The sequence below is a fragment of the Convolutriloba macropyga genome, chromosome 14, assembly GCF_964194025.1.
Source record: "Convolutriloba macropyga chromosome 14, txConMacr16.3, whole genome shotgun sequence".
In the NCBI taxonomy this organism is placed as follows: domain Eukaryota; kingdom Metazoa; phylum Xenacoelomorpha; order Acoela; family Convolutidae; genus Convolutriloba; species Convolutriloba macropyga.
Window position 1 is genome coordinate 6,560,615 of NC_134481.1, and position 19,428 is coordinate 6,580,042.

A 19,428-nucleotide genomic window follows, 5' to 3' on the forward strand; every position below is an offset into this window, starting at 1 on the left:
TACATGCCACTCACCCTGGCACATGCATGGTTGCCGTACATGCACAGGGACATAATCACAAAGACGGCAAAGTGCAATCCCTGTGTAAAAATTGATTTGGAGACAGTCAGATGGGAGGAACTAATCTCCGAAGAACACTGGGACAACGAGGAACGGAGTGACACAGAACTCGAATTGAAAAGAGATAGATTAGGCAAGGACGCAGCAAAACGGAAGAATGAGGACCCAAACACAGAAACCAGAGTGATCCCTCACCAAGAAATTGGACTGTTGGTGCCACGAACTGAAGCCTCCCTGGAAATTAAGCTCGCCAAAAAGAGACCACGAACGAAACGCTCCAAGAAAAGCCTGGAAGGGCTATATGAAGTGTTAGCGCCCGGTTCTTCGGTGGTGAAGACGGATAATTTCACATCAGTGATTAAGGAGCCTGGAAAAAGAGATGTGACCATCCGTAATTCAGATTTAACTAAATTTGGCATAAAGGACGAACGCCAAACTGAATTACAATTGTATGCGAATCGTCAATCGAAAACACCAACGGGAAAGATTACTGAAGATCTTATTAGTCACCATGCAAAAGAGACCAGGAAAAAAATAGAAGGAGGCAAACGAATGGAACACCGAAAAATAGCAGACGATATCAGTGCGGTCTCCTCGATACATTCAAATTTAACTCGAGCTCTTCGAGTACGAATGCCCACAAAACCAAAACGAACAGTTATAACAGCGCCGCCAAAGCCACCAGCAGATGTAACAAGTGATTTCGCGGTGCCAATGGAGATGCCATCGACATCCATTGTAATCGCTGAGCCCCCTAGTAGACCGAAACGAAAAGCTGCTACCAAGGCTTCAGCGGCACTGAAACCGTTAAAATGAAAAGGCTCAACGCCTTCAGTAACTGAGTCAGACGAATTACTTGCATCTGTACAAACTTGTACCCCATAGCTTCTAGTTCCAGTGCACCCTCGCGAAACAAAACGAGATATATTATTGAGCAAACACAGATTAAGAACAAGTCAATAATTTCAGCTATAAAGACAGCCGCAGCTCAGTGTCAGCACTAAGAATCAGATTTTACAGTCGGCCCATGCTCCCCTGCACAGTCTTACCTCTTACAGTACTATATTTCGCTTAACTACGAGGGACCAGAGGCATCAGAGACGGTTGGCGAGGTGGAAAGATTTTATGAGAGTGACAGTAATTAAAACTTGTCGAACGTTAAACTGCTTAGACTAAAACTTTCTGAAAAAAAACATTATAGTAGTAATTATAGTAACCAGTACATATGTTATTTATTTTATGATAAATAATTTGTCATTTATTTTGTCGAGGGGGAAATGTGGTACAGTAGTACATTTCATTCATTCTTGGGCTATTGATTTGGTATAGCAAATCAAGTTATTTTAGTTAAAATTGATTTAATTCACTTTCCTTCGCCATTTAATTTTAATCATAATTTAAATTCTTGTTTGAAGATCAAATCTTGAGTTTTCACGTTTTAACAATTTATTTATATCCTGTGCCTGATAATTTTGTCTGTTCATATTGTTCAGGTCGTCTTGTGATCTTGAGTTGCCGCAATTTGAATTCAGTTGTCGTGATCAAATTGTTGATCAATTTTAGTTATTTTAATTTCATTTCATTCTGCTCATTTCCTTAACTCAAATTAATTCTCTCTCTCTTAAAACTAGAATTTGCTCCGCTAAAGCATTAATTTGTATCAGATAATTTTGAGTCCTATTTCGCTAAGCGAAATACCAGTCTAACAATAGAACTAACGTTCGCTCCGCCAAATCTACGCATATTCTGCATTCAAAATATTGAATCGTTCAGCTACAAAAATAATAGTAAATTCGACCCGCGAATTAACCAATTAATTTGGATTAGTAGATTGAATAAATCGGCACCACGAATCAACTCAGATTACAGATTGCGAATCTGTATGACAATACTGATAAGAAAGAGCTCTTGCTTGGTTCAATGTCTCTTGAGAGAAGAGTTTCAGACATGAAAATGATACATTTTTCAAGTTGATACTGAGAATTTGTGCGGGGAACACTTACGTTCATTGGAGAGCACATTCTCGTTACCACGAAAGTAGTCGGAGGTTATACAAATAGGTTATAGATTCCTGGTGCACCCCGGGTAGAGGAATTTGACCAAAATTATGTAAGATCAACGGCAACTAGCGATGACAAGTCGGAAAACTCACCGCAATCTTCTTACATTATTTTGGCGTTGAATGCGTTGAATTTGAAAACAAAAAAATACAGCAATCAACTGCAAGTTATGAAAGAAATTGCGGTGAATACTCCGACTTGTCTACGCTAGATACCGCTGATCTTACATATTTAACGTTGATTTTAGCGTAGATCTTATATATTTAGCGTTGAATTTAGCGTAGATCTTACATATTTAGCGTTGAAATTAGCTTAGATCTTACATATTTTCTGTTGAATTTAGCGTTGATCTTACATATTTTGCGTCGAGTTTTGCGTAGATCTCACATATTTTGAGTTCAATTTAGCGTCGATTATAAAATTTTGCGTTGAATTTAGCGTAGATCTTACATATTTAGCGTTGAATTTAGCGTAGATCTTACATAATTTCGGTTGAATTTAGCGTTGATCTTGCATATTTTGCGTCGAGTTTTGCGTAGATCTCACATATTTTGAGTCGAATTTAGCGTCGATTATACATATTTTGCGTTGAATTTAGCTTAGATTTTAGATATTTTGCGCTGAATTTTGCGTAAATCTTACATCTATAGCGTTGAATTTAGCGTAGATCTTACATAATTTCTGTTGAATTTAGCGATGATCTTACATATTTTGCGTCGAGTTTTGCGTAGATCTCACATATTTTGAGTTGAATTTAGCGTAGATCTTACATATATTGCGTTGAATTTTGCCTAGATCTTACATATTTTGTGTTGAATTTAGCGTAGATCATACATATTTAGCGTAGAATTGAGCTTCGATCTAACAAATTTTGCGTTGAATTTTGCGTAGATCTTACATATCTAGCGTAGAATTTAACGTAGATCTTATATATTTTGCGTTGAAATTTGCGTAGATCTTACATATTTTGCGTTGAATTTTGCGTAGATCTTACATATTTTGCGTTGATTTTTGCGTAGATCTTACATATTTTTCGTTGAATTTTGCGTAGATCTTACATATCTAGCGTAGAATTTAACGTAGATCTTATATATTTTGCGTTGAATTTTGCGTAGATCTTACAAATTTTGCGTTGAATTTTGCGTAGATCTTACATATTTTGTATTGAATTTGGCGTAGATCATACATATTTTGCGTTGAATTTAGCGTTAATCTTACTTATTTTGCAATAAATTTAGCGTTGATTTTACAAAAAAATCAACGCTGACAACCACTGGTAAGGGACTCGAACCACTGACCTCCTGCTTACTTGTCGCCTCTTGTGCCATTGTGCCACAGAACTTTAATTTTCTTAGGAACCCTTACCTTTTCAAATCGGACAGTAACAACAGGTTTCAAATAAATTTGGAGTTTCTAAGCGAAGAAATTCCATAATATTGCGTAGAATTCATCTTAGATCCCATTTGATTTTTGTTCAATTTTTATTCTCTTTTTCTGTCTTTTCAATTCTTTCCAGTTTCTCTTCGACGCAACCGCTTTCTGATTTTTTCAAAAAAAATCGCAAAAAATGCCCCTCTCTCGTAGCCTCCCCCCTCCCACACAAACGCACATTACCCCCCATGTATCCCACCCAACGCACAAACCCCCTCCCGCCACCTACCCTCCCCCACTACCACCCTCTCGTAACACCTCCCCTCAGGTACCCCCACCCCTCGCGTACCCCCAAGTAACCCCCACTGACCACACGTAACCCCCCACACGTACTCCCCCATCCCCAACCCCCCTCGTACCCCCACACGTACCCCCTCCACCCATCCCACTTTCACGTACCCCCCATCCCCACTCCCCTCGTACCCCCACACCTACCCCCTCCACCCATCCCACTTCCACGTACCCCTCACCCCCACTCCCCTCGTACCCCCACACGTACCCCCTCCACCCATCCCACTTCCACGTACCCCTCATCCCCACTCCCCTCGTACCCCCACACGTACCCCCACCACTCACATACCCCCGAAGTATCCCCATGACCACAGGGAACTCCCCGCACGCAGCCATTATCCCCATCCCCTAGTAACGCCCTCCCACATAACCCCCAAGCCCCCCCCCCCCCGCCCACGTATCCCCCTCCTCGCCACCCGTATCCTCCCCACGCACGTCCCCCTAAATTAAGAAAAATTATGTAATATCTTCGCTAAAGTCTAGGATAATAATGTGAGATCCACGTTAAATTCAACGCCAATAATGTAAGATCCACGTTTATCTCAACGCAAAATATATAAGATTGGCGTTGAAGGCGTTGAATTTATGCAAGATTTACGCTAATTTCAACGCCAAAATATGTAAATTCTACGCAAAACTCAACGCAAAATATGTAAGATCTACGCTAATTTCAACGAAAATGTAAAAAATTGGCGTTGAATGCGTTGAAATTATGTAATATCTAAGCTTATTTCAACGCCAAAACATGTAAGTTCTACGCAAAACTCAGGGCAAAAAAGTAAGATCAACTCTAATTTCAACGCAAAATATGTAAGATTGGCTTTGAATGCGTTGATTTTATGAAAGTTCTACGCGAAACTCAACGCAAAATACGTAAGGTCTACGCTAATTTCAACGCAAAATAATTAAGATTGGCGTTGATTGCGTTGAGTTTATGTAAAATCTACGCTAAACTCAACGCAAAAAATGTAAGATATACGCTAAATTCAACGCAAAATATGTAAGGTCCACGCTAATTTCAACGGAAAATTTATAAGATTGGCGTTGAAATCGTTGAATTTATGTAAGATCTACGCTATATTCAACGAAAATTATGTCCGATCTCCGCTAAATTCAACGCAAAATTTTTAAGATAGGCGTTGAATGCGTTGAAATTATGTAAGATCTACGCAAAATTCAAAGCAAAATCTGTAAGATCTACGCTTAACTCAACGCGAAACATGTAATATCTACGCAAAATTCACCGCAAATTATGTAAGATCTACGAAAAGTGCAACACAGAATTTATAGGATCTACGCTAAATTCAACGGATAATATGTAAGATCTACGCTAATTTCAATGCAAAGTATGTAAGATTGGCGTTGAATGCGTTGAATTTTTGTAAGATCTACGCTAAATTCAACGCAAAATATGTCAGATATACGCTAAATTCAACGCAAAATATGTAAGACTGGCGTTGAATGCGTTGAATTTATGAAAGATCTACGCTAAATTCAACGCAAAATATGTAAGATCTACGCAAAATTCAACGCGAAATATGTAATGTCCACACTAAATTCAAAGCAAAATATGTCAGATCTACGCTAAATTCAACGCAAAGTATGTAAGATTGGCGTTGAATGCGTTGAATTTTTGTAAGATCTACGCTAAATTCAACGCAAAATATGTCAGATATACGCTAAATTCTACGCAAAATATGTAAGATCTACGCTAAATTCAACGCAAAATATGTAAGATCTACGCTAAACTCAACGCAAAATATGTAAGATCTACGCTGAAATTCAACGCAAAATATGTAAGATTGGCATTGAATGCGTTGAATTTTTGTGAGATATAGGCTCAAGCCTTGTTCTTACATAAATTCAACGTTTTCAACTCCAATCTTACATAAATTTGCGTTTTCTAGCGTTGACACCTCGTCCCGGGACGTTTAAATCTGTAACAAGTCGGTAAAAAAATCAACAAGCTTGACTCACTTGAAGTACACAAGGAGAGTCTTCAGGACTGAACCGAGAATAGCCTTGGGCAATTTCAATGTCGGCCGCGAAGTAAACCCCATCACCACACGGTTTTCCTGAATTGTCACTCAACTTGTTTGTATCAATGTCGCGGCTGTAGGCTTGACGAGTTCCAGCTTTAAAAATTCGCGATTCGGCAATAGCTTGTGTGCCCTTTTTGGTGCTTCCGTGGAATCCAATGGCCCACTCGTTGTCATTTCCGTTCATAAGAAGCCAGTCGTTATTGCCATTGTCGTATCTAGGAATGGTACATAAAAAGATCAATGTTTTACTGACAAGAATTTTAAGAACAAAATTCCTCTGTTTGAAGAACGCGCGAGGAGTATAAAACATAATCAGGAACGAGCTTCAAGTCTTGATCAGTACTTTTCCAGTAATACAAATCTTGAATTGACAAATCAGTACTAATCAGTACATCTTATTTCAGTCTTGAAGACTTGCTCATGACTTGCTCAAGAGTTGTCAGGTCAAGTCTTGAGTCAAGTGCTGGCCAATATTTGGCAAGGGTTCAGTCAAGTTTTGGCCTACACTTGCAAAAGTTGAGTCAAAACTGGATCAAGCTTCGTCAAGTGTTGCTTGTTGCGCAGTAAAGAAGCTAAGTAGGATTTTGGGAAGAATTTATTTATTATTAATGCACTTCAAAATTAGCTCAAAATTAGGTGAAGAATTTTTACAAGAAACTTGTTAATATGGCTAAACTATTTCTGATATGAGCGTATACCTAGTTGAAATTGTCCATCTAATCACTCTGTAGAGGCATTGACTGGCATCTTTAGTCGATATCAGATTTTGTTTTGTTGCCTATTAAGTAAAACTTCATGGAAGTGCTCGCGTTTTCAAATGCTTTTTTCCTCGCTTTGGAGAGATTATTAAACAAGTCTTGCACAAGATTTGTCAAACCTTGGCCAAGACTTGCATAGGACCTGTTAAGTCTTGGACAGGACTTGTGCAAGACTTTTCAAGTCTGAGCCAAGACTTGCGCAGGACTTGTCAAGCCTGGGCCAAGACTTGCTCAAGATTTGTCGAGTCTTGGTCAAGTCTTGCACAAGACTTGACAAGTCTTGGTCAAGACTTGACTCAAGACTAGCCAAGAATTTTTAATTGATTCAAGCCGTGCACAATTCAAAAAAGAAATGATTAGAGCACTGACACAGTGCTGATCCGAGATTTGCAGTTTCACAGAATCAGGACTGATTAAGACTTGACTTTCAGTCCGGGAAATGGTGAACCAAGAGCCGGCCCTGAAACGTTCAACACCGATTGATTTTTGAGACGTTTTAACCAAAGGACACCGGAATTTATCGTTTTTGATACTGCTAGCTACAACAATTATGTCTGCTACTTATTAGATGGATCAATTAAAATTTTATAAGAAAATATTACGCAAATTGATGACTTTCCTCAAAAATTTCCAATTCTATTTTTTTTTTGAAAATTTGACCTCTACAAAAAATAACCGACTGTTGAACAAAGAGCCAAAAAAATCATCTCAAGTACGTAGAAAAGATTAAGATGTTCACTACTTGGTTTGAGACAACAAACATAATCATTGAGAATTGTTTCAGAAAGATTACTTTTTTCAATTTTTTACTTGAGGAGCTTAAAAACTCAAGATTTGTACTACAAACACCCCCTATAATCATTACACAGGCACAACAAGAAAATGGCTCCTTAAAATATTTTATCTGTGGAAATACGTGTATTTTCAGCTCATAAACTATTTTAAAGTTTTTTTTGGTACAAAGTGACAGTATACTTTTTGAAAGTGTAGTTGTTACGGACTCGAGCGCTAATGTTGCGTGACTTCCAGGAAAGATATCCAACATCAGGTGGATACTTGTTTTTTGTTTTTTTCCCTCCCAATATGGCGACCCGGAAAATTTCGTTGCTCTAGCAGCGTTTTTTTGATTTTGAGATATCTGAAAAAATTACTAAGGAATGCTCATGTTGTATGAGGGTGAAAAAATGGGAATTTTTTGCTGCCATCTTGTTTTAATCAATTTGTCTATGACTGAGTCAATAGGAAAAAAAATTCATCCTACTTTCTTTTTTCTACAATAGTTTTTTTTAATCTACCGGTAAAGTTATTGGAAATCTAAGTTGATAACTACGGATAAGTTGCATGCGTTTTTAGCTGGACCCCACCTAAAATATCAATGATTCTAACCAGGCTTTCAAAAATTCTCAACTTTCTGTGAAATTACCATTCACCTATAACTCTTACCAGGAGATTACCACAGATGGCAGAAAAAGAGCACTGATTGCTATTTCCTGTCAGAATTCTAATTTCCCGTCGGGAAGTTCCAGGAACTCCAGGGACTTATCTATCTGAGAAAATATCCTACCAGTCCAGATTTTTGGACAGCAGTGTATCACGGAAAATTTTATGTGGTCTTTGTGCTCAAAAATGCCAAGACTTTCGTTTTATATGAATTTACAAAATTGTTTGTTCCACTAAGGGCCTTTACAATAAAAGAAAACAGTTTATAAGAGCGTAGTTTAAAAATTTTAGGGTGACAGCAAAATTTTTTGCTACTGTCAGCAGCAGGAGTAGCTCAAAAAAGTAAGCTAACAAATCTCTAGTGGCTTAATCTTGCAGAAACTGTCATTTTAACCAGATAACTGATGTAACCTTTTTTTTACTCAAAACACTGTCGTTATTAAACCTAATTGTTTTGAAAAAAAGTTTTTAATCCCGAACAAAATTAAACTTTTCAAGGAGAGCGCTTTAATTGATTTGGCCTTCAGAACACTTTGTTTCGCGTATCTTATATGAATAAAAAACAGAGCGTAAACACTAAGCAATATTTTAGGAGAAAAATGCCCCAAATAAATGTTTAAAAACCCTCATTTTTCCTCCCTCTAATCGCAAAAACTTTGTATTTTTGCAGTTGCCTTCTTTGATCATGCAACATAGACCAATGTGCCCTTTGATTAATATTACTTACTGATTGCTTGTTATACTACCCAGGATCCCCGTATTAAGAAAACTTGATACGGCCGTAGTACGGCATCGTGTAAATCTTGAATGAAAACCGTCCTAAGATCGTGTAAACTTTACTACGGTCTGTAGTACGGCCGTAATAAGTCTTCAAAGTTATCTTATTAAGGCCGTATCATGATCAATAAGGTGCTGTACTACGGCCGTATATTTTTATTATTTTAAAAATGTTGAAAATTTACAGCAATAGAAGATGGGTCACAGAGGAATTAGTTTGCTTTGACATCAAACACGTGAGAGAAAATTTCTCTCCTTTTGGTATTAGATATTTTCAGCTGAAATTTTTTTTAACCCAAATTAGCGACTTTAGCGCTGCAAAAAATTTTTCATCAGACAATCTCGCGTTCTTGAGATGCAAGAAGCAGTAGCACTTGCCGTCTAACTGGTTTACTTAATTTTCTTTGGTTCTTTAATAAATTGTATTCTCTCAGCTCCACGCTTTAGTTATTTTTTAAAAAAAATAATCTGACGCATCTCATATTTAAATAATTCACTCAGAACAGGAAAAGGGAGCAGGCAAAAAAATGTTGTTCAAACTATCAGAAACGTTTTACTTTCTGCGATTAATTTGAAAAATAAAAATTTCTAGGGGCTTAATCTTGCAGAAAAAGTGTGGCTGTAATCTGTTTGCCAGGCATCTGTGGGAAAACTCTCTGGTCAACTTAAAAAATGGAAGTAATCCAATTGACCTTAAATCAATTTCTCAAGCCTTCAACTGCTACTCCGATACCATGCATTCTTCGCTCTTTAAATTTCATGTCTTGTGGCCAAAAAATTCAGCTGATAAAGTTTTCTAAATTAAACCATATCAAGGCTGCTTGCTGAACACTTTTAAATGCTTCTCCAGTATATATGAAATGAATTGGATTTTTTTATCTAAAAACCAAGCCTTTTATTTCGGAAGTAACAGATAATTTTTTCACACTTGCTTGAGTCTAGACTGGTTTGACATCTGATTGAAAATATGAATGACTTTGGTCAATTATTTGTAAGTTTTATGAAGACACCAAAATATATTTGCTTGAGATTCATAAAAGTCACAAAATTGTGGTTCACTTTTCCGTCTCTAGTTTATATTGTGCCCTTGATTATAGTGTTATCAGAATACAAAATCATTCCGATTGAAATTTAAAAGTTTTAAACTTTCTCTATTGTTGATCTTTATGAACCACTGGGTCAGAATATTTTCTTTCTCCTCTTTTTTTGAAAGAAAATTAATAGCTGCACCAAAAAAGCAAAAAAATATCAATTTTTATAAAATGTTCAAAATTTACACCGCTAGAAGATGGATCATAGAGGTCTTGGTTTGCTTAGACATCAAAAACGTTAGATCAAATTTCTCTCCATTTGAATCATAACTTTTAAGTTGAAAAACTTTTTAACTTAAATTAGCGACTTGATTGCTCAACGTGAACTCAAAATAAAATATCATCAGACAATCTCGCGTTCGTGAGATTCAAACGGCAGTGGCATTTCCCGTCTACCTTGTTGACTAGTTTTTCCTTAGTTCTTTAATAAATTGTATTATCTCAGCTCCACGCGTTAATTATTTTTTAAAATAAACTGACGCATCGTATGCTTAAATGGTTCACTTGGAACAGTAAGAAAGAGCAGACAAAAACAGTTGTTTAATCTATCAGAAACATTTTCTCTGCTATGAATCTTTTGAAAAATTAAAATCTTTAATCCAGTATAACCAATAAGCCTTATTTTCAACATTTAGGAAATTTGGTTTCATGAAATTCAATTTTGCCAACACAATTAGTCATTAGCATGGAGAAGAATCAGTAAACAAGGTATCTATAACAAAATCATTCCGATTGAAACTTAAAACTTTTAAACTTTCTCTATTGTTGATTTTTAAGAACCATTGGGTCAGAATATTTTCTCTCTCCTTTTTTTGGAAGAAAATTAATAGCTGCACCAAAAAAGCAAAAAAATACCAATTTTTATAAAATAATCAAAATTTACACCGCTAGAAGATTGTTCATAGAAGCGTTGGTTTGCTTAGACATCAAAAACGTTAGATCAAATTTCTCTCCATTTGAATCATAACTTTTAAGTTGAAAAAATTTTCTACTTAAATTAGCGACTTGATTGCTCAACGTGAACTCAAAATAAATTATCATCAGACATTTTCGCGTTCGTGAGATTCCAACGGCAGTGGCATTTCCCGTCTACCTTTTTGACTAGTTTTTCTTTAGTTCTTTAATAAATTGTATTCTCTCAGCTCCACGCGTTAGTTTTTTTTTAAATAAACTGACGCAGCGTATGCTTAAATGGTTCACTTGGAATAGTAAGAAAGAGCAGGCAAAAACAGTTGATTAATCTATCAGAAACATTTTGTCTGCTATGATTCTTTTGAAAAATTAAAATCTTTAATCCAGTATAACCAATAAGCTTTATTTTCAACATTTAGGAAATTTGGTTTCACGAAATTCAATTTTGCCAACACAATATGTCATTAGCATGGAGAAGAATCAGTAAACAAGGTATCTATAACAAATTCATTCCGATTGAAATTTAAAAGTTTTAAATTTTCTCTATTGTTGATTTTTATGAACCATTGGGTCAGAATATTTTCTCTCTCCTCTTTTTTTGAAAGAAAATAATAGCTGCACCAAAATAGAAAAAAAATACCAATTTTTATAAAATAATCAAAATTTACACCGCTAGAAGATTGTTCATAGAAGTGTTGGTTTGCTTAGACATCAAAAACGTTAGATCAAATTTCTCTCCATTTGAATCATAACTTTTAAGTTAAAAAAATTTTTTTAACTTAAATAAGCGACTTGATTGCTCAATGTGAACTCAAAATAAATTATCATCAGACAATCTCGCGTTCGTGAGATTCAAACGGCAGTGGCATTTCCCGTCTACCTTGTTGACTAGTTTTTCTTTAGTTCTTTAATAAATTGTATTCTCTCAGCTCCACGCGTTAGTTATTCTTTTAAAATAAACTGACGCATCGTATGCTTAAATGGTTCACTTGGAACAGTAAGAAAGAGCAGGCAAAAACAGTTGTTTAATCTATCAGAAACATTTTGTCTGCTATGATTCTTTTGAAAAATTAAAATCTTTAATCCAGTATAACCAATAAGCCTTATTTTCAACATTTAGGAAATTTGTTTTCATGAAATTCAATTTTGCCAACACAATTAGTCATTAGCATGGAGAAGAATCAGTAAATAAGGTATCTATAACCAGAAGCAATTTTCCTTAAGAACCGACAATGTGGGAATTTTCAGTTATTGGGGCTGCAAAAACGAGCTAATTGGTTTGATCGTGAGAGATATTATGACACATAATTTTCTAACTCTTAAACTACAAAGTGCTTCCTAATTTGAATTTTTTTTGAGTTGACTGGCATCATATCAGCGCAGACAAGATAAAAACTCGACTTTTTGAACTATTGTCTTTTAAAGTCATTCAAGACAATTATCAAGGGCTTTTTGATCATACAAAAAACTCATAAGAGGAAATGTTTTCTTCGGACAACTTACAACACAATTTTCTCAACACAAACGTTTTTATTGTGTGGGCATGATTTTAACAATGACTCTAGTTTTGTCGAACATTTTTATTCAACTTGAATACAATTTCACAGCCATCTTACAATTTAAAAATAACAAAAACTCAGATATTAACATTTTAAAATCAAACCTTTGTGGAGGTTTTGGCTCTGAAGTTGTTTTGATAAATGTCTTGCTCTACAATTGGGCTGCTGTTTTGAGCTTCTGTGATTTTACTCAATAGTACAAATTTAACGAAAAATTTTGTTACTGTTTAAAACAGTTTAGGGAAAAATGCAGAACCGCAAGAAAATTGGGATTATTGGAAGTTTTGATATGAGAATACGATTGCTGTCAACTCGGGTTGACCATCATTAAGGTAACTTTCTAACCATAAAATGGGCCATGATGGTACCTTATCAACCATAAAATGAGGCATAATTACAACCAACCAAGTATAAACTGCGGCCATGATAATTGTTATATAAATTTACCAACTACAAAACGGACCGTAATGGAAACTAACATGGACCGTAACGTACATAGCAAGTTCACAGAACGAAACTTTTTGTGGACTTTTATGGACCATAATGGTCCTTTTTTTGTTGGAAAAGTTGGTCAATCCGGGAAAACACAATTCACTTAGTTCCACGAATCAAACATTTCCTGTAAATAGGAATTTTTCCTATAAACATTTCCTCTTGACATCAGATGCATGTTTCTGCCTTTTCATGACAATAACACACCGACATAAAATATTCAGCCACTTCTATTTTCGGAAAAATCAATTTTTTTCAGATCTTCGATCAAAGCCGTGACCTCATGTTTTTTGAGATATCAAAATTTGTTGTCTTTCAAAAAGATATTTAAAACTGATCGTTGTACTCCCCTGTTTAGGCAGCTAAGCCCAATTCTTATCCAACTTGAATTGGGTTGTTTGTATTCCATCTTGCCTCGAGTTTGTTTGTCACCGTCTTTACAAGGAAACTCGAAATCTCCTCTCCTGTCGAAGTCGCCCTTCTTCAGAGACAATACAGTCATCAGTTTTTTTGCCTCACCGGTTATAGGTTCTAAATGGGGAATAGTTAACCAGTTCTAATGACCCTGGCCGATTAGTTAATAAAAATTTTGTAGGATAGGAGGTATTTGTCAACTGAAACTTTAAACGTCCAACTCTTACGTTATTTTTCAATGAAGAAGTTAGCGTTGAACATACAAAATTCCAACGTTCTGATTACAAATATTTTTTAAAAGAAAACTTGTTTGTAGAAAAATTTCTAAATGTTGCTAAATGCCAGTCGCCAACACTTATCTTGCTTCAATTCACCACATTCTAGGCTGTCTCTGATATTCCAAACAAAAACAGCTTGTATACTGTAGGTTAGTTGTGTCTTCCAACACTATGCCTTTTAATAACCATCATTTTTTCTAAAACTATCTCTTCAATAAATCAATTTCAAGAGTAAGTCATCCTTCATAGAGGTAAGTTTGTCTAAAACTTAAACCAGTAATGTTGCACAAAACGTTTCGACTGTTCAGATTTCTGTATTCTTTAGTGAAGTCAAATGCCACAAATCTACTTAAATACCCAGTTTCGTCATTTCAGATTATTTTGTAGTAAATCACCAACACATTATAGCGCAAAGCAAAACGAAAGGTGGATTTGTACAAGACTTTCATCATTTTTTAGGTTTACAAATGTTTGATTTTTTTTTCGCTCTGAAACTCGAGATGGGTAAACAAGTGGAAGGCTATAATGTTAGTGAACTGGTTCAGACCTATAGAATTTCGTTCAAAAAAGGAACAAGCTTGACTCACCTGAACTACTCGTGGAGACCATTCAGTGCTGATAACGGAATAGCTTTTCGCAATATTTGCAGCAAAGTTGGCCTCATTTTTAACGTACAATTTCGTTAAATCTAGCAAATTTTTGAAATAAATTAAGGGTATAGCGTTTATGTTACACAAAGTATCATCGCATTAATCACTATTCCAATATAGTTTTGACGGTTTTTCAGCTGTGATTTCTTAGATCGGGCAACGCGCAGATAATTAGTATCACTGAAAAGCATCTAAAATTGTACTTTCTGTCATGTGGTGTTTTTTGAAATCAATTTAGGAATTTTTGCGGCTTTACGTTCAACATCTAAAGGTGTCTTCCAAAGTTAACTAACCTCGAAGTTTTCGCAATGCAAATTCCTGTTGTTTCCACTAACTGTAAACTTAATCGTTCATACATTTCTCTTACCAAAGTTTCGAGTTTATTTTCCAAAAGTAGTTTTTGGGGTGCCATTATCCAAGGTCAAATTTAAGTTTTTTAAGGTCCAACAATTTTTTTGGTATTCTATTATATTGTAAAGAAAAAATAAAATTAAAATTCTTCACAAGCTCTGCCAAGTCAGAGGTTTCACCGTTTTGCCCAATTGTAAGATCAGAATTGCGTGAAGATTTTCGTTACGCAAAGTTTCTTAGATTTTTGTCAATTCGAGGTACCATTCATATGCATGACTCCTCATACACCGTCACTGCCAACACTAAAGTGATTCGCTTTATGGTGATCGAGTTTAAATAGACAAGCCATACCACATTAGTTGTATGGTAACCTGCCATATGACTGTGGGGGGGGGGGGTGTTCGGACCCCATACAAGACTTCAAGTTGACAAAAAAGGTTTGACAAAAATTTATGAAATTTGTGAAAAAAAAGTTGACTATCCGGAACATAGTTAAAGGATTTTGTACATTTGTTTGCAACATGTCATTATTTGGACCCAGACGTTAACTTGGAAACTGTTGTCGAGCTAACACCATATGGCGGCTTATTAGGTGCAGACAACTCTTTGTTAGACACTTATCTGAAGTCTTATAAATTCCTTCAATTACCTGCTATAATTCATGAGGCTTCAGGGTTTATTCCAGAACACAGTCAGATATGCCCAGGATATTCATATGTTTTGCCTTTTCCAATTACATACACTTATATTGGTCACCGGACTGTTCTAAGGATTTACATTTTGTAAAATTTTCAAAGGGAATATGTTTAATTTGCTGGATTGTGGAATTTCGAAATTGTTGTTATAGATATTGAAGGTATCCGTCTCAAAAAACCGGTTTAATAATGAAAACTAATGAATACAATTCGTGTTTCACTAGTGAGAAGAAATCTCACTAATGAGTTATTAGATTCTTGCACGGTTTTTCTTGGAGGACTGACGGTCATACTTAGTGGTTTCCATCCCAAATCTTTATGGCAATTCAACTTCATTTTCTGTTCGGAGAAATCTTTGCAAAACGAAAAGAGAAGACGTATTCCCTGCAAACCCTATTGCAGACGGAAATAGTAGATTTGGACACCCTTTTTATGGCCTAAAGTTTACAAAAAATTACATCCGATTAAAATTGCCTGTGCTTTGCACTTTTTCAATTTACACGCGAAACAAAAGAAAAAGAGTTTTTGCTAAAAAATTAATGTTGTAATTCTTTTGGCTGACACTGCTCACCACTGGGTCATCGAGTGGGGAACGTAACTCCTCCAGTTCTTCGAGTGAATTTATGTCAAGTTTGACCGTATCCAGCTGCAGAACGAATAAAACTCAGTTCACTTTATCAATGATCAGAGAAGAGAAAATAAAATCACGAGGGCAATCCATTCAGAGGAAACAGCAATTTTTCTACCTCAAACCTGAGATTGAGATGCTGCTAAGATATCTTTCACTACTAAGTTGCTGATTGAAAGATATCTTTCACTCAGCAACTTTTTTGCATCACAACTGAGATTGAGATGCTGCGAAGATATCTTACCCTTTCTAACCCTTTCACTGAAACTAACCATTTCAACTATTCACAAGCCGAGAGCACCGGTTCAAGTAACCCTGGACAAAAAAATCTTCCTGATGAAATCAAACAGGTAGTCAGCAAACGAAACGTGGAGTCAATTGTCTACTATAGAAAAAGATTGTTGCGAGTGAACTACAAAGTAACAAAAAATAGGAAGTCAAAAATGTAGATATGATTAATATGAAATCTTTATGGTTTAGGTTCACTATTAAAATAACGAGATAAAACAAAAATTGAAGTTTCTATACATTTATGTAAAACAGTTTTTTTTTCAATTAAGTTGTAAAGAAGATTAGATAGGTTCCGTTGATGAAGTAGGTATGAATGACTTAGTTATTGATGATGAAAATTATTAGAGCCGGTCCTGAAAAGTTTTTAATACTGCACTGCCACGGTCGGAAGCTGTCCATTTTACTCAAATTGAAATTATACCGTTTCTAATTGTGGTTACAATGTCAAACTTGCACAGTTGGCTACGCGCTTCCTTATTCAAAGCTATGAACAAGATAACTTCAACAAGCGATAGACTAGTCTTAGCTGCTGGTGGCCGTCATGCTGTGGTTAAACTGAGGTCATTTTCCAAATGTTACTGGGAAACATTTTCTACTCAAAAGTTAAATAGCTTTTTTACTTCTATCAACATAAGCAGCCCAAATTCAGCTCTATAGAAAGTTACTTGAACGTTTTTTAAGCAAAATTTTCCCAATCTGAATTCACTTCACAGCTGAAAAACTGTACGTTGGTTTTTGACAATTCTTCAGCAGAAAATTTCAATGACAAAGATTTTAGAAAACTTGCAGCTGCTGGACACCACCGTCTATTAGCGTCAGATATGATATGTATAACTTATTCCAACAGAAGAAATGTTCAAAAGCAAATGATCTGAACACATGTCGATATCATTTCGTTCAAATCACCTGGAAACGTACAACATATAACCTAAATAAGCAAACAGTTACAGAACACAAATTTTTTAAAAGAAGGACGGAAAATAGCAACAAAATCAGCCTTTATACAATTACTCATCGTTTTGGATCCAAACACTTAAGACTCCATTCCTTTTTGTTCAAATAATTTAAAATCAGGTCCAACGTTTTTTTTCTACCTTCCTCCAAATTGATTTGAACTAAATTGAGAGGTGAGAGAGATAGATTGCTGTATGCTAATGCAAATGCTAGAGCTGTCTGAGAGTAAATTCAGAAAGTTCCTCAAATAAGTACCGAATGGTTTTATAAAATTTCTCTGTGGAGGTATGCTGAAGGTAAAAATCAATGGCAATGTTCCAGTCAACAAGCAGTTGCTTAAAACTCAAGATCAGGCTTTTCAGTAGTTATTATCATAGGAAACAAATCCGAAGAAAAAGCAATATAGCATGGCAAGAAAATCAGAACTCACTAAGGCATTAGGATTCTCGTGCTATCTTTACTTAAAAGTCAAAAAATGCATGCCGACAAATTTCTTTTGATCCCCAAAAGAATGTTCATATAAAAAGATACAACAAAGGAAATTTTTTTTGATAATCTATCATATCAACAAAAATCAACTCAGTTATCACTCTTACAAAGATCTAAGCCAAAGTTTGAGCAAAACAGTGAAAAAATACAAGTTGCAGACACTAATAGTGACAGATTGATCACTAGAGCCAAGAGTAACGGCGATGGAACAAATGACTCAGAAGACGTAAAATCGAAATCAGTTAAGAATGACAGTGAAAAATTATTTGTTAGTAATGACGGTAAAAAAACGGAGGGATTCAGCATTTGAATCAATATTGCCAGAATTGAAATCAATGGATGGAACGAAAACGAAAGAACTGCAGTTGTTCTAAAAAAGTTTTGAATTTAATAGTGTCTCTATTAGTCTTGTACAATTTACAACAACCTACAAAAATTGACGTTCATAATTGTTCCTAATTTTTTGAGTGATCTTGATGTAGCAGGCTGCTTGTTTTACAATAATCACGCAAAAAGGTACTCAATAAGTTTTACAGTGAAGACAAAAAAGAACAAACGGCTCAAAAATACAAAAAACACAGCAAGTGATGGAAAAGTTTCATTGAAAAAATTCAAGTTGTTAACTTGTTTTTTTTGAAATAAATAACGAGCAACCCTTGTTGGTCAACATTTTTTTTGTTTGAGAATCAGCATGGCAAATATTGCAACGAATGATTTGAAGAAAAATGATGAAATTTATGAACAAAAAAGTCGACTATCCGGAACAGAGTTAATAGATTTTGTATATTTGTTTGCAACATTTCTTTTTTTGGACCCAGACGTTAAGTTGGAAACTTTTCTGAAGTTAACGCCATATCGTGGCTTATTAGGTACAGACAACTCTTTGCTAGATTCTTATTTAAAGTGTTTTAAATTCCTTCAGTTATACTTCATTAGGCTTCAGATTTAATTCCAGAACACACTCAGATATGCCCAGGATACTCATGTGTTTTGCCTTGTCCAATTACAAACTCTAATATTGGTCACCCGAGTGTTCTAATTTTTTGCTTGATTGTAAAAACTTTTAAAGGGAATACGTTGAATTTGCTGGATTGTTGAGTTTCGAAGTTGTTGTTATATATTTTCAAGGTTTTCGTCACAAAAACCGGTTCAATAATAAAATTGTTATCGATTTGATCAGATACCTATTCAGTCACAATCTTATCGCTACCACCATTGTCATACATTTCGATTTTTACTAATAACAAGATGTCTCACCAATGGATTATAAGATTCCTACACAATTTCTGTTGGAGCACGGGCGGTCATCCTTACTGGTTTCCATCCCAAATCTGTATCGCAATTTAACTCCATTTTCTGTTCGGAGAATTCTTTGCAAAAGAAAAAGAGAAGTCGTAGGCTCTGCTCACCCTATTGCAGACGGAAGTAGTAGATTTGGACAATCCTTATGCCCTGAACTTTAGAAAAATTTCTCTCCGATTAAAATTACCTGTGCTTTGCACTCTTTCATTTTACATGAGCAATAAAAAGAAAAATTAAAGTCACGAGGGCAATCCATTATGAGGAAACAGCAACTTTTTTGCAACACAACTGAGATTGAGATGCTGCTAAATTATCTTTCTGTACCCGAATAATTTCAAGTGTAACATTTATTTACAAGAGAAAATGGAAAGACTGAAACTAACCATTTTTCCTACTAGTCGCCAGCACGGGTTCAAGTGACCCTGGACGACAAAGATCTTCTTGATGAAATCAAGCAGGTAGT

At 35.5% G+C, this 19,428-nt stretch overlaps 1 protein-coding gene across 1 annotated transcript in view; it reads right to left on the reverse strand.

Moving 5' to 3' along the window:
- Positions 1–19,428, reverse strand: part of LOC142353036 (uncharacterized) — an 81,313-nt gene that overhangs the window by 46,009 nt on the left and 15,876 nt on the right. Inside the window, exons 3-4 of the mRNA XM_075405226.1 lie at positions 13,264–13,444; positions 5,820–6,099 (exon numbers count right to left, since the gene is read on the reverse strand). Coding sequence (XP_075261341.1) covers positions 5,820–6,099; positions 13,264–13,444 — 461 coding nt within the window. The remainder of the gene's footprint in view (positions 1–5,819; positions 6,100–13,263; positions 13,445–19,428) is intronic.